Genomic DNA, 15046 nt, shown 5'->3' with positions numbered 1-15046 from the left:
GGGATGGGTTAGTAAATTTGCTGATGACACAAAGGTTGGGGGTGTTGTGGATAGTGTCAGAGGTTACAGTGGGACATTGATAGGATGCAAGACTGGGCTGAGAAGTGGCAGATGGAGTTCAACCCAGATAAGTGTGAGGTGGTTCATTTTGGTAGGTCAAATATGATGGCAGAATATACCATAAATGGTAAGACTCTTGGCAGTGTGGAGGATCAGAGGGATCTTGGGGACCAAGTCCATAGGACACTCAAAGCTGCTATGCAGTTTGACTCTGTGGTTAAGAAGGCATACAGTGCATTGGCCTTCAACAACTGTGGGATTGAGTTCAAGAGCCGAGAGGTAATGTTACAGCTATACAGGACCCTGGTCAGACTCCACTTGGAGTACTGTGCTCAGTTCTGGTCGCCTCACTATAGGAAGGATGTGGAAACCATGGAAAGGGTGCAGAGGAGATTTACAAGGATGTTGCCTGGATTGGGGAGCATGCCTTATGAGAACAGGTTGAGTGAACTCGGCCTTTCTCCTTGGAGCGACGGAGGATGAGCGGTGACCTGATAGAGGTGTACAAGGTAATGAGAGGCATTGATTGTGTGGATAGTTTTCCCTAGGGCTGAAATGGCTAGCACGAGAGGACATAGTTTTAAGGTGCTTGGAAGTAGGTACAGAGGAGATATCAAGGGTAAGTTTTTTACGCAGAGAGTGGTGAGTGCGTGGAATGGGCTGCTAGCAGCAGTGGTGGAGGCGGAAACAATAGGGTCTTTTAAGAGACTCCTGGATGGATCCATGTTGCTTAGAAACATCGAGGGCTATGGGTAAGCCTAGGTAGTTCTAAGGTAAGGACATGTTCAGCACAGCTTTGTGGGCTGAAGGGCCTGTATTGTGCTGTAGGTTTTCTATGTTTCTCAGTATCATGCAGAACGTTCCTTCTCCACCTTGAGTGGTCACGAACCAGGAAGATGTTCCATTTCTTGAAAGTACCTGTGAGCAGATTGTATCTTTTCCTCTGCCTGCCTGCTCATCTCTTACCATGAATTGAATGCATCTCAAGAGTTTGTATCAGGCATGCAAATTGTATGAACTATACAAAATAGCCTATAGGTTGTAATCAGGGCCTCGGTATTAGGAATTTTCAATTGTCCTTCTAATGAAAGTGCCAAGACATGCCTGCTGTAGGCAGTCCAGGTGTCAAAAGCAAATAGGAGAGCAGGCATTATTGCTGTGTAGCATACAATGAGTTTCATACCAAGCCTGCAGTTTTGTGCCAGGCCTGAAGTTCTTCAAGCACCATTTCCCCAAAATGGGATAAAAGTTGTCCTGATACAATGAAGGCAGGAAAGAATCCAATCATTGATATCTGTTTTCAGTGAAATATGACTCCCACTATTGTGGAACTCATCCACATTTTCTCAGGGCTAGATATGAACTTTAATTGTCGGGATGTTGAGTGTTGCAGCAAGGGTAGATTGGTAGAGGATGTCTGTCCTGTGGATATCTAGTGCAAGGGCCATAATTTCACATGCCTCAGTGTAAGTGTTGACAATGGTTTGAAACCAAGGTCTCCAGCCATGTACAGTATATGCCTGCTTGACCACTGAAGTTCATGTGACTTTAGTTTTAGAGTGTCGAACAGCTTCAAATTCGTGCTGAAATTTAGCTTCAATTCCACAGGAAGCTTGCCAGAGATGGACTGTAACACAGAAGTAAAGACTAAGAAAAGTCCTGGGGAAAGATGCAATACTTTCTTGTAGACCTATTGATTCATACTTGATTTGAATTTGTATGCTTTTTTTTTTGCAGCCATATTCTTCTTCTTCAGCATTCCCTTGGAATTGATGGTGACTTTGATTCCAATATGATTTTGGGGTAATGAGATGAGGCAACATTGGGAACCATAGACTCACAGGAGGTTGCTGCTGGACGAGATAAGTGGATGTGTGGGTGAGTGATGGTGCAATCTGTCTACCGCTAATACAGGGCTTCTCTATGCTCCCTATTCATGGCTTCAAGGTTCCCAGTGCTTCTTCTCCACCTTGAATGGTATGGGTCAAAGGTTTCCAGGGGTCAGTGGAGATTTTGTGCATGTTCAAGGGAATTCTAAGCAAATCCTTGAATCCTTTACTCTGTTTAGCAATCTCTTCCTAGAGGTGAGTGTTTGGGAGTCAGCTAGCAGCCATGTAAACAACCTTAGTTTGTCCAAAGTGGCCAGTTTACTAAGTCTGTTACTGTACTGTGTAATATCTAAACAAAAAGTGAATTAGAAGTTTTTTGGTCATATTAATAAAAATAATGTCTGATATTCTAAAAATCCACCAATTCCAACACCACCAAGGTCTTGAGCGTACCAGATTATTGGAGATGTATTGAATACCAGTTTTTCCTCTTCAGCATCCCCAATGTTCAAAATCCTGGACTCTGTAAACATCTTCCAAAACATCTAAGCCTCCAAGTCTCCTGTTCCAACCTCACTCCCTCTGAACGCACTGCTCTCCACTCTCTCCGCACTAATCCAAACCTCACCATCAAACCTGCTGACAAAGGTGGTGCCGTAGTAGTCTGGCGGACGGACCTCTACCTCACTGAGGCCAAACGGCAGCTCTCTGACACCTCCTCTTACTTACCCCTGGAACAGGACCCCCACCAAAAAACATCAAACCATTGTCTCCCGCACAATAACCGCCCTTATCAACTCCGGAGACCTTCCATCCTCAGCCGCTAAACTCATTATTCCCACACCCCGTACCACTCAGTTTTACCTCCTCCCAAAGATACACAAGCCTGACTGTCCCGGTAAACCCATAGTTTCTGCCTGCTCCTGTCCAACCGAACTTGTATCTGCCAACCTGGACTCCATTTTGTCACCCATAGTTCAGTCCCTCCCCACCTACATCCGCGATACATCCCATGCCCTCCACTACTTCCTGGATAATAGACCTCACCAGTTCCCCGCCACCACTACCCTCCTCCAGTTGGCGGAACTGGTTCTCACATTTAATAACTTCTCTTTTGGCTCTTCGCACTTTCTTCAGACTAAGGGTGTAGCTATGGGAACTCAAATGGGACCCAGCTACGCCTGCCTCTTCGTTGGTTATGTGGAACAGTCTGTGCTCCAAACCTATTCTGGTACTGCTCCCCAACTTTTCCTTCAGTACATTTACGACTACATTGGTGCTGCTTCCTGCACCCATGCTGAACTCGTCAATTTCATCGACTTTACTTCAAACTTCCACCCAGCCCTCAAATTCGCTTGGTCTATCTCTGATACTTTTCTCCCCTTTCTTGATGTCTCGGTCTCCATCTCTGGAGACAGACTGTCCACTGACATCTTCTACAAGCCCACTGACTCTCATAACTACCTCGACTATACCTCTTCCCACCCCGCCACATGCAAAAATGCCATTCCCTATTCCCAGTTCCTCCATCTCCACCGCATCTGCTCCCAGGATGAGGCTTTCCATTCCAGGACATCTCAAATGTCCTCTTTCTTTAAGGACCGTGGTTTCCCTTCTACGGTGATCAATGATGCCCTCACTCGCATCTCCTCCATTTCCCGCACTTCGGCCCTCACCCCATCCTCCCGCAACCACAACAGGGACAGAGTTCCCCTTGTCCTCACCTACCACCCCACCAGCCTCCGGATCCAGCACATTTTCCTCCGCAACTTCCGCCACCTTCAACAGGACCCCACCACTAAGCACATCTTTCCCTCTCCACCCCTCTCCGCTTTCCACAGGGATCGATCCCTCCGCGACTCACTTATCCGCACGTCCATCCCCATGGATCTCCCACCTGACACTTATTCCTGTAAGCGTAAGTGCTACACCTGTCCCTACACCTCTTCTCTTGCCACCATTCAGGGCCCCAAACAGTCCTTCCAGGTGAGGCAACACTTAACTTGTGAATCTGTTGGGGTCATCTATTGCATCCGGTGCTCCCGGTGCGGCCTCCTCTACATCGGTGAAACCCAACGCAGGTTGGGGGACCGCTTCGTCGAGCACCTCCACTCCATGCGCCACAACAGACAGGATCTCCCGGTAGCCACCCACTTCAACTCTGCTTCCCATTCCCATTCGGATATGCCCATACTTGGCCTCCTCTACTGCCATGATGAGGCTAAACTCAGGTTGGAGAAGCAACACCTCATATACCGTCTAGGTAGTCTCCAGCCCCTTGGTATGAACATAGAATTCTCCAACTTCCGGTAATTCCCTTCCTCTATCCCTATTTCGCATCACCTCCCTCGTAGTTCCGCCTCCTTCTACTATTGTTCTCCTGCCAATCACCTCCCTGCTTCCCCTCCCCCACCCCTTTGTCTTAAAAATTACTGTTTTTTTCAACTACCAGCATTCTTCAAATCCCCCCCCCCCCAAAGTTCTTTCTTCAGTCCTGACGAAGGGTTTCGGCCCAAAACGTTGACTAATCTTTTCAACTGATGCTGACTGACCTGCTGAGTTCCTCCAGCGCATTGTGAGTGTTCCTTTGACAACAGCATCTGCAGATTATTTTGTGTTTACGATTAAGCCAAAATATTGTTTTTTTAAAAAAATTTTTTAAACACCCCTGGGTACAGCTTGGAATATATCTGCAAAATTACAAGTCCCTTCCAATTGGAAGTTGTTGTTATTCCACTCTCAAACTTACCGTGTCCGAGTTGGAAGCAAAGGCTCAGTGATTTCATAACTGGTGTCTTCATGTCCAGTATTCTTCAGCATTAGTATAATGGCCGTGCCAGCAAGAGAGATCACAGACAGCACGATGAACAGTATCCTCCTGTCATCATCTGACAGCAAAGAATAAAGGATTTGCACTTCTCTCAGGTTTTTCATCATCTGAGAACATCCTAAAACACTTTATATGCATTGACATACAGTGGCATTTGATGGTGAGAAGGCAGTGTACAACTTGGGCACAGCAAGATCCCAAGTAGCAATTTGTTGATGATCACATTATCAAAGGTCTTTGAGGAATACGTGGCAGCTAGGACAACGGGAAAAAGAAACTATCTTCAAAGTGGTGCTTCAGGGTCCTTTAGATAGAATCTCAGTTTGAAACTTCAAACTGCATTCCCCTTGGAACTGCACTACAGGCTGAAGTCTTTGGAGCCGAGCTCAAAGCCACAAATTCGGGGCTCCGAAGACACAAGCCCCAAACTTCAGCCTGTGAAGTTCACCTGTCAGCAAGTGGCTTTTGCTTGCATATCACTCAGCACCTGAATCGGCAAAGACTCTGACTGAATCATCCAACTACATCACGGGGTGGACAAGAGATCTGCTGAGTGTTGAGTGTACCCAGAATAATGTGGCCACGTAGACCCAGTTCAACTTAATCAAGCTTTGAATTCCAAGCTGAAACTTTAATGTAGAGGAGGAGTCAATGTGGCCCATCCAGTATTTGCTATCTCAAACAGCTATCCCATTCCCTGTGACCTATTCTCATGTTCCCTTCAATGCCACCAGCAGCAATTTTAGTGACCAACCAGCCTACCATCCCACGTCCTAGGGACTTGGGAAGAAACCAGAACAATCAGTGGAAATCCATGCAGTCACGCGGACAATGTGCAAACTCCACACAGGCAGTGCCAGTGGTCAGAACTGAACCGAGGTCATTGGAGCTATGAGGTAGCAGCTCTTGGTGGTACTGTTGTGCTGCCCAGTGTAGAGCCTGCAAAGTCTGCTGGGGACCCCACCTCTCCCCCGCAGTGTGTCTGCAATATATAAAGCCCAAATCAGAGTCCCTATTTACCTGAAATTACCATCATGTCTCTCCATTGCAGGTAAATGTAGAGATTCCCAAATAACATGCTGCAAAAAAGAAAGAGCATCATTGGGCACCCAGAGAATATCAGAACCATCACCTCAGAAGGATAGCAGTCCTAGACAGGGTGAGGCACTAAAATCAACATCACCATACTAGTGGTGTGTTGGGGCTCAATATTCGGGCACTCACAACCTAGAAACAAATTTCCCAGCAAAACTGGCCTCTAACACTGAGCCAACACAATTATCCTCCCAGTCAGGTCAGTCATCTAACAGCTTTCTGTCTATCCTTCACATTTAGACCATGGGTGGGATGGGGAAGACTTCATCAGGAGGCATTGACCATGACTTACCCCTAAAACATCATCCACCCTCTCTCTCTCTCATCACTCCCTGCATATGTTATGTCACCATTTCTAACATAATGCTCATTCCATCTGTCTTTATCAGCCTCGTCCTGTGCTCCCCATCTTTCGCTCACCACCACCCTGGCTTCCCCTCCACTGCATCTTCAGCTTCACCCATTCTCCCTCCTCTTCACTCATCTTCATGCTCCTTCAGCCTCCCTTTCACTCCATTCTCTCTCACACCCTTACCTTCACCTTTCTTTCACCCTCCCTTTGTCGCTCACTCACCTTTAGCCTGTTCTCCCTCCCTCGTCACCCTAATATGACCCAATTGTTTTTACAGGCGTTAATCCATCTGAAAAGTACCCACATTTCCTGAGATCAACCTTGCCGTGTTCTGGATCTCACGCTCACCAGGTTACTACAACCACAGGACTACCATGTCTGGAGAGGTTTTCCCTTTGTGTTTAGATCACTCAGCACCACACTCCCCTTACCTGCACTGCAAGAGAGCCCAGAAGATCCCAGTGTCCTTGTTGATAGTGTTGGAGTCGGAGTTCAAGACGAGGAAAGTCCCCTGGGCTGTCCACAGTACTGAAAGAGAAGCAGGGATGTGTGCGGAGGAGAAATGCCCTTAGTTCTTTCCCCAGCCAGTGATGATTTTGCTCAACTGAAGTGAGATAATACAGCCTGCTACAAAGTGGTTTAAGGAGAGAGCTTCAGTAAAATTGTCAGTATTACCAATGCCGTTGTTTCAATTAATGATGGCCAGTGGGCTATTGAACAGCGACAGGGGAGAGTGGGCTGGGGGTGGGTGAGGAGGTCATGGTCAGGCCCAACAAACCCCAGCCCACTCTCTCCTGTCACTGTTCAATAGCCCACTGGCTATTGTTGTTCTAATGTGCTGATGCAGTGAGCGTATAGGCTCAGTAAAAAGCTATTTGGCCCATCAGATTGTCCCACAATTTAAAACAACTTCTGCCACTCACTTACAAATTGGTAGCTTAGAGTCAATTAACTACTAATCCAGACTTCTTAGGAATATGAGAGGAAACCACATGGTGACAGCGAGAACATGCAAACTCCACATAGACAGCACCAGGCATAAGGATTGAGCCCAGGACTCTGGAACTATGAGATATCAGATCTACCAGCTGCACCTGCTTTTAGCAAAGAGAGAACAGTGGAGTTGGAAGTGTTATTTCTTTCGGGTTAGAAGGAGAGAAGTTGGAAGGACAGTAGGTGGGGGGGGGAAGAATTTTAAAGGGTAGAAAGGAAGATATTGGTACTGAGATTTGCAAATAATACTCACCAGCAGCTGCAAATCCAATGAGGATAGAGCCAGTGTAAATGGACCATGTCATTGGCAGGCTGAAGGAAATCACGTAACCACTGCAAATAGATAAACATGAGGGCTTCATCACAGGTCCTTCTCACCCCGAGTCTATCTCAGGAACTACACACGGCCTTTTAGTTCCTCCAGCTCACATTAGGAAAGGCGGCTATCCAGCCTCCCAATCAGTTACAAGGATCAGAGGAAGGCTGATCAGCCCCCCAGACCATGTTACAGAAGAACGGGAGACGATCATTAGTGCCTGCAGACAGTTGCATTAAAATAAGTGACTGCCATTCAGCCTATTAAGCTAGTTGCATGCAAGAAAGAGGAAACTGAGCCACTGATCCTGTTCAATTAGTAATAAGGGAAAGTAATTTACTCTATAGAGATATTAGTGTGAAGATATCGCAGTTGTGTTATGGAGAGATAATCCAGGAGCCTCATCCAAAGTTGTAAAGTCACAAGTTCAAATCCCTGCTGGCAAATTTGAACAAGCTGAAATAAACTGTACAATCTGGTTCACTGATATTCCTCAGGGAGAGAATATGCATCCTTACCCAGTCTTCTGGAAATGTTAAGTTCATGGTCCACCTTGTCATCGTCACTGCAGCAAGTCTTCATTCATTTCACATGATTTCAAGAAATGGCTAAGATCCCTGGAAACAGCAGTCTACAGGACTAGTCTGGCTGGAGTACTGAAGATCTGTGCTCCAGTAACAGATGTACATTTAGTTGTAGTTACAATACTAGCATCTGCCCTACAATGTGGAAAGAAAATGCCCATGTGTGTCCAGTTCACATAGAGCAGAAAAAAATCCAATCTGGAAGATCAGTCTGCTCCCAGATTATCAACAAAGTGGTGGAAGGCATCATCTACAGTGGCATAAAACAGCAATTCTTGTCAAAATACTTCCCCACTAATGGCAAGTTTGAGTTTTGGCTCCAGACCTCATCACAGCTTTGATACAAGCTTGGATTAAAGAGCTACATTCCAGATGTGGAGGGACACATTGACATTGAGGAGCCCTGGTAACTGGGCAACAAGGGGAAGACACTCCAACGTTTGAAGGTCAATCATCCCAACTCCAGGATGTCACTCAAAAAGTTCCCCAGGCAATGCTTCAGATCCAAACATCATCAGTTGCTGCATTAATGACTTCCCTTCCATCATAACATCAGAAGTAGGGATGCTCTCAGATAATTGTACAATTTTCAATTCCTTTTGCATCTTCTCAGCAAATGAAGCAGCTTATGTGCTGCATACAGCAACGTGGACATTGTTCAGACATGAGTTCATAAGTGGAAAGAAGCTGGGACCTGTCTTGTTTGTGATGCGCATCAATAATTTGGATGAACATGGAGATGGGTGGATTAGCAAATTTGTGAATGACACCAAGATTGCAGGATTTGTAGGTCTATCAAAAATAGATCAATTATAAATATGGGTAGAGAAGTAGCAGATGTTTAATCCAAGCAGGTGTGAGCTGTTACATATTAGGAGGTCAAGTGAAAGGAAAGTCATGGTAGGTCCCTTGGTAAAGAAGGAGCACAGAATGCTTGCATTTATTAGCAGGGGTGTTGATTATACAAGTAAGGAAGCCACGCTGTACCTTCAGTATAAAAAACATACTGAAAAAACATGATTGTACATTCTAGTATCAATTCTTTGGCGACAATAAAGTATGTATACAAAAGCACTTTATTTATCTATTTGAGATACAGCACAGAATAGACCCTTCCAGCCCTTCGAACCACACTACCCAGCAATCCCCAAATTCAACCCTAGCCTAATCATAGGACAACTTACAATGACCAATTAACCTACTAACCGGTATGTCTTGGGAATATTGGAGAAAACTGGAGCACCCGGAGGAAACCCACATGGTCTCAGGGAGAACATGCGAACTCCTTACAGACAGCACTGGGATTTGAACCCGGGTTTCATGCACTGTAAAGGAAGCGTTGTGCTAACCACTATGCTACCATGCTGCAAACAGGATGCTTCCTCGATTAAGGAGTATGTGCTATCAGGTAAGGCTGGACAAATTTGGGTTATTCTCCCTAAAGCATCAGAGGCTAAAGGGAGACAGAATAGAGATTTTTTTTTAAATTATGAGAGGCATAGATAGGGTAGACAGTCAGAATCATAGAACATAGAAATCTACAACACATTACAGGCCCTTCGGCCCACAATGTTGTGCCGACCATGTAACCTACTCTAGAAATTTTCCTACCACATAGCCCTCTATTTTTCTAAGCTCCATGTACCTATCTAAGAGTGTCTTAAAGACCCTATTGTATCCACCTCTACCACCTTCGCTGGTAGTGCATTCCACGCACCCACCACTGTGTGAATCAATTCCTCGGTAGAAATATCAAACACCAGAGGACATGCTTTTAAGACTAGAGGGGGAAAGTTGAAAGGTGACACAAGAGGCAAGTTCTTACACAGAGCAGAGCAGATGGTGCTTGGAATGGGTTACCTGGGGTAATAGTGGAAGCAGGCAGTTTGGTGGAGTTCAAGAGGCTTTTAGATAGAAACAAATATGATGGGAATGGAGGGATATAGGTGATACACAAAAGTATACATTTAGTATAAATTGACATCAAGATTACACAATATTGTGAGCTGAATAGGTTGTACAGTTCTATGTTCCACGGTACATTAACATTTTCAACACAGAAGCACTATACAATGACTGTCTTTAACATGAGAGAATCTGCCCATCTAGAGTACCTTAGATATTTAGTAGTATTACCATCACCAAATCCCATTACCCATCGTGGCTACGAGTCTTTCCACCGTCAAGGACATCTTCAAAAGGCAGTGCCCCAAGAAGAGAGCATCTATCATGAAAGACCCTCACTGCCCAGGACATTCTCATTACTCTCAAGGAGGTGGTACAGGAGCCTCTTCTCTAGTAGGAGATTCTTCCTCTCCAACATCAGATTTCTCAACAGTCCATGAACCAATGAGCACCATCTCATGATTTTGCTCTTTTTGCACTATTTATTTATCTTTATATTCTTATTGTAACCTCTAGAATTTTTTTTTTATGTATTGCACTGTGGTGCTGCCACAAAATAATGAATTTCACAACATACAGCATGTCGATAATAATAAACCTGATTCGGACTCTTTTGTGAATGCACGACACAATGGCAGGTGAATCTCGTATAGGTGGCAGAAATAGAAAGAAATGATATGAACTTGAAACCATCAGAGTGGTGCAGCTACAAAGCTGGAAACTGAATATCCTGGATTACTTAACATTTTAGAGAAGATATAAAAGGAAATGGGAGATGGAGTGGTTCCAATAATAAAGGATGGATTTAGGACAATGGTTTCCAAACTTTTTTGGGTTACCAGCCCTCTTTGCTCCCACACCACATTTCTAGCACCCCCCCCCTCCCACCATTACATAAAAACTGAAGAATTTTGATTTACAATGCACAGTGAAAGAAACTAGGGACTGCAAATTCAATGCAGTGCCAAATCATTACAAAAATTATTCATATCTAGGGAAACAGTGAATTATCTTGATCAGTGAATCGGAAATAGGATCAACTTGGGTGCAAAAAAGGTATAGGTAAAGCTTTAGATTTTCATTTCTAACTGATAAAAGTCAAATAGCCATTCCATATTCTCTCCCCCCACCCCCCAGACTATTTGGGCAAACTTCATTTTTCTACATTTAAACTTGTTGCAGGCAATAAATGAAAACAAGGGATAATTTCTATTTGGCTTTCAAGATGAGCATAGCTTCCAGGTTGTGTACATAAATGACTGATCAACTCCGTTTGTCTAAAGGGTTATAATGGTGCAGAGAAAAGGAAGGACAAAATGAGGCAAGAATTAAAAGCTGTACATGATTAAATGAATAAAATTAAGACTTAGCTTCCAGAGCAACCCCTCTCAAACTGAAATTGACGGCAGTGAAGCCGTGCAGAAATTTGGTGAATATCATCTTATCTTCAATTAAAAGCCTTGGAAAAAGAAAAACAGCCAAATGTTGTGTCTGATGCCCCTTCTGGTGCTAAATCCAGTTTCTGGAAGATTACAAGCTTGCTCCAACCAGACACTTAAATAATGAAATATACCATTTCCTTGAAAGCAGAGTTAAGGTTGGGTCCCATCACAATGTCTGAAAGTGGTAGGGACTTCTCTTTTTTTTTTAAAAGTGCATTTTAATTCATGGAATAGCTTTGTCAACAATTTGAGAGTCAGTACACAGTCATAATAAATCAGCATGTGTCTTCTTATGTTAGTTGTAACATTAATTCAGCTGGACATACAAAGACCAAATGAAACTAATGCATTTTATTCACTAGTATTATAAACAATAAAAATGAATATATTTAACAAAAGAAAGAAAACAACAATAAGAGAAATCTATGGCCACTATCCCAACCCCATATCATTAGCAGTACTACTGGATAGAATACCGCTCAAGAAATAACGGGAGCTTTTAGTAAACATAATTCAGTAATTGTTGATTACTCCAATTGCCTGGATAAATTAGATATGCAAAGGTAGTCTTGTGAATAAGTTATGGAATGCATTCAAGAGAATTTCCTCAGACAATAAACTGTGGACAAACCAAAGATCAAGCTATTTTAGATGTGATCATGCATGAAACCTTGAAGAATGATTATAACATGGTAGAACTTCAAATTTAATTTGAGAGTGACAACAACAGGTCCAAAACTGGCATCTTAAACTTACTTAAAGACCATTACAATGGCATGGAAAGAGAATATGCCAAAGTTAACTGGGAAATTAGAACAAAAATGTATGATAGGTGGCAGATAATGAAAGAAATAGATACATGCTATTAAGGAATAAAGAATCTTCACAAAACAGGATTCACCCAAAACTAACTAATATTAAGGATGGTATTAGACTGAAGGAAAAGGCTTAGAATATTGCAAAACAGAAGTAGCAGGTCTGCAAATTAGGAGTCATAATAGGGAGTAAGGAATGAATGAGCAATTTTCAAATTGGCAAATTGTGACTGGTGAAGTTCCAGAAGAAGGCTTGGCTACTTATAATTTATATTAATGACCTCAGTGAAGGGTCTTGTAGTTAGCTTTCCAGGTGATACAATGATAGATGGGAAAGTAAGACAAAGGAGAATGTGAGGTTCATAAAGGGATATACTGTAAATAGGTTAGGTGAGCGAGCAGAGGGAGAATGTAATAGAATGTATAGTTATAGAGCATAGACTATGGCTACGGGTCCTTTGACCCGAGTCCAAGCCAAACACCATACCCCGCCCCCCAGTTAGTCCCAATTTCCTGTGTTCAGGCTATAGCCCTCTAAGCCAGGCCACTCAAAGTGCTTCTGAAATGATACTATCGTACCTGCCTCAAACACTTTCTCTGTCAGTCCATTCCATATACCCATCTTCCTCTGAATGAAAAAGTTGCCCCTCAGGTCCCTTTTAAATCTTACCCCTCACCCTAAAACCATGATTTGGACTTCCCTACCCTGGGGAAAAAACTGTTACCATCCACCTCATCAATTCTACTTATAATTTTGAACATTTAATACACAGTAAATTATGGGTAGGAGGTAGAAGGTAGGAGGAGGTGGTGGGAGAAACTCAGATTTATCCACTTAAGTAAGATAGAAAAGCAGACCATCATTTAAATGTGTAACGACAATGCTGCTGTGCAGTGGGATCAGGATACACAAAGTTAGCAAAGATAAACTTCTGGAAGACCTCAGAAGGTCGAGTAGCATCTGCGGATGCAAAAGGATGATTGACATTTTGGGTTGAGGCCCTGCATCATCCCTTTGTCTTTGTAGAAGTTGCTTGACCTGCTGTCTGCACCCACCAATAAATCGGACTTGCAGCCTTCCACACTAGCAATGTCCAACTGGGTCTTGTGATCACAGGAAAAGTGACTAAGTTCAGACTGTTGGACTGCACACTGTTCAGACTCACTGTTAGACTGCACACTGCCTTGGCTCACCAACTTGTCTGATGCCTCTCTGACGTAGGCAAAATGACAATCCACACCAAGTCCCACTCCTTCAGTTACTCTGCCGACAAACAACTTGCTGATGGGGTTGTGGTAAACCATATATATGTTGTAACTGGGTTAACTGTCTGGACACGTCCCTCTGCTGACTGCCCCTGTGGCTCCTCCCTGAATAAAGGTGATTTCACCTTGCCCCTCCCCCTCAGTCCGAGGGCAGACACTCAGCATGGAAGTCGATTTGTACAGCGAATAAAAACCTTTCAGTATTTACCCTACTTCAATCTTTTGGAGTTCTTGAAGGTGCTTCAGGGTAGACCCGCAGTACTGTAAGTTCTTAATCTCCAGCAGGTCTTGTGATTTGTAAAAAATACATTAGAAAAAGACAGAAGCATCTTTGGTTGGCTCAGCAGAAGCTGCCTCGTCTGAGCATGCTGCCACCTTACCAGAATAATGTTCTAACCTTTGAAAGTAAAAGCCAGGGGTGCATTAACTGAATAAGGGGAGATGAATGATGAAGCAAAAAGAGGATGGGGTTGAGAGAGGAATCTACCATGCAATGACAAAGTTTATTATTGATGCCATGCTACAAACTGAAACAAAATGATGGACCGGCCTTACCTGTAAACAACTCCACTTAATACCATAGACAGCTTTGGTCCAACAACCGCGACCACAGATGGTGCAAGGAGGTTAGAAGCTGAAAACACTCCATAGATAATGGCAAGACTTGGAAAGAAAACAAGATAGTGTAATATTAGAGTATTCCATTCATTTCTTCTCCTCTCACAATCTATGCACTACTTTGGATTCAACCTTCCCACTGAATCTCCAACCACACCTAATGCACACTCTTCCCCGTCATAAACTCTACCCACCCACTGAATCACCCTCATGCCTAGAGTACACTCTTCCTGTCATGGACTCCACACACATATTGAGCCTCCTTCTATGTTCTATTTATATCCTCTCCCATCATAGAGGCATGGAATCTCCTTCCACTCCTCTCTAACTTCTTGCAGTCTTCCAGTCCCCTGAGATTTCCGATTCCTGCTATCTTCTCCACTTTTCAAAGCCATTCCATCAGATTCCTAGGTTCAAAAGACTGGAATTTCCTCTTTATGCCTCTATTCATCTCTCTTGACTCAAGATTCTCCTCAAATCACCTCTGATCTTTCAATTGTTCAATGTCATGTTTGTCTGAAAATGAATTAGTAAAGCAATTTGGGATATTTACTGTATTAAGGGCACCACAGAGATGCAAACAGATGCCTTGCCATAAAGCAAAAGCAGCTATCTCCAGTGACATTACCCAATTCAAAAATTATTTAACAGAAGTAGGGTAGTCTTATAAATGTTCAACTTGGCCTCAGTAAAAATGCTTACACACAGCAACGAGTTCCTCTGCTCTGAAATCAAGGTCTTCAGATTCACTCAACCAGTACAAAACCAGATTACCAAAACCAGAAACAGAAAATGAAGCACACTTGTATTGATGCCAAGTAAACTCAGTGCAGTGGGAACTACCAATTTTGGACAAAAAAATTTCCTAACCACACTCCCTTCCCATAATTTGCAATAGATTGACTTAGGCAACAGTGGAGAAAGCAGTTGGTTGAGAGGAG

General features: G+C 43.6%; 1 protein-coding gene across 2 annotated transcripts in view; it reads right to left on the bottom strand.

Annotated features, from left to right (window-relative positions):
- Nucleotides 1-15046, bottom strand: part of LOC140203414 (UNC93-like protein MFSD11) — a 49173-nt gene that overhangs the window by 22446 nt on the left and 11681 nt on the right. For both annotated transcript variants that reach the window (XM_072269475.1, XM_072269474.1), the window contains exons 3-7: nt 14043-14150; nt 7413-7492; nt 6598-6694; nt 5740-5798; nt 4639-4777 (exon numbers count right to left, since the gene is read on the bottom strand). In XM_072269475.1, coding sequence (XP_072125576.1) covers nt 4639-4777; nt 5740-5798; nt 6598-6694; nt 7413-7492; nt 14043-14150 — 483 coding nt within the window. The remainder of the gene's footprint in view (nt 1-4638; nt 4778-5739; nt 5799-6597; nt 6695-7412; nt 7493-14042; nt 14151-15046) is intronic.

The sequence above is a fragment of the Mobula birostris genome, chromosome 9 (genome assembly GCF_030028105.1).
Source record: "Mobula birostris isolate sMobBir1 chromosome 9, sMobBir1.hap1, whole genome shotgun sequence".
In the NCBI taxonomy this organism is placed as follows: Eukaryota; Metazoa; Chordata; class Chondrichthyes; order Myliobatiformes; family Myliobatidae; genus Mobula; species Mobula birostris.
This window is presented reverse-complemented; position numbering and strand designations above follow the sequence as displayed.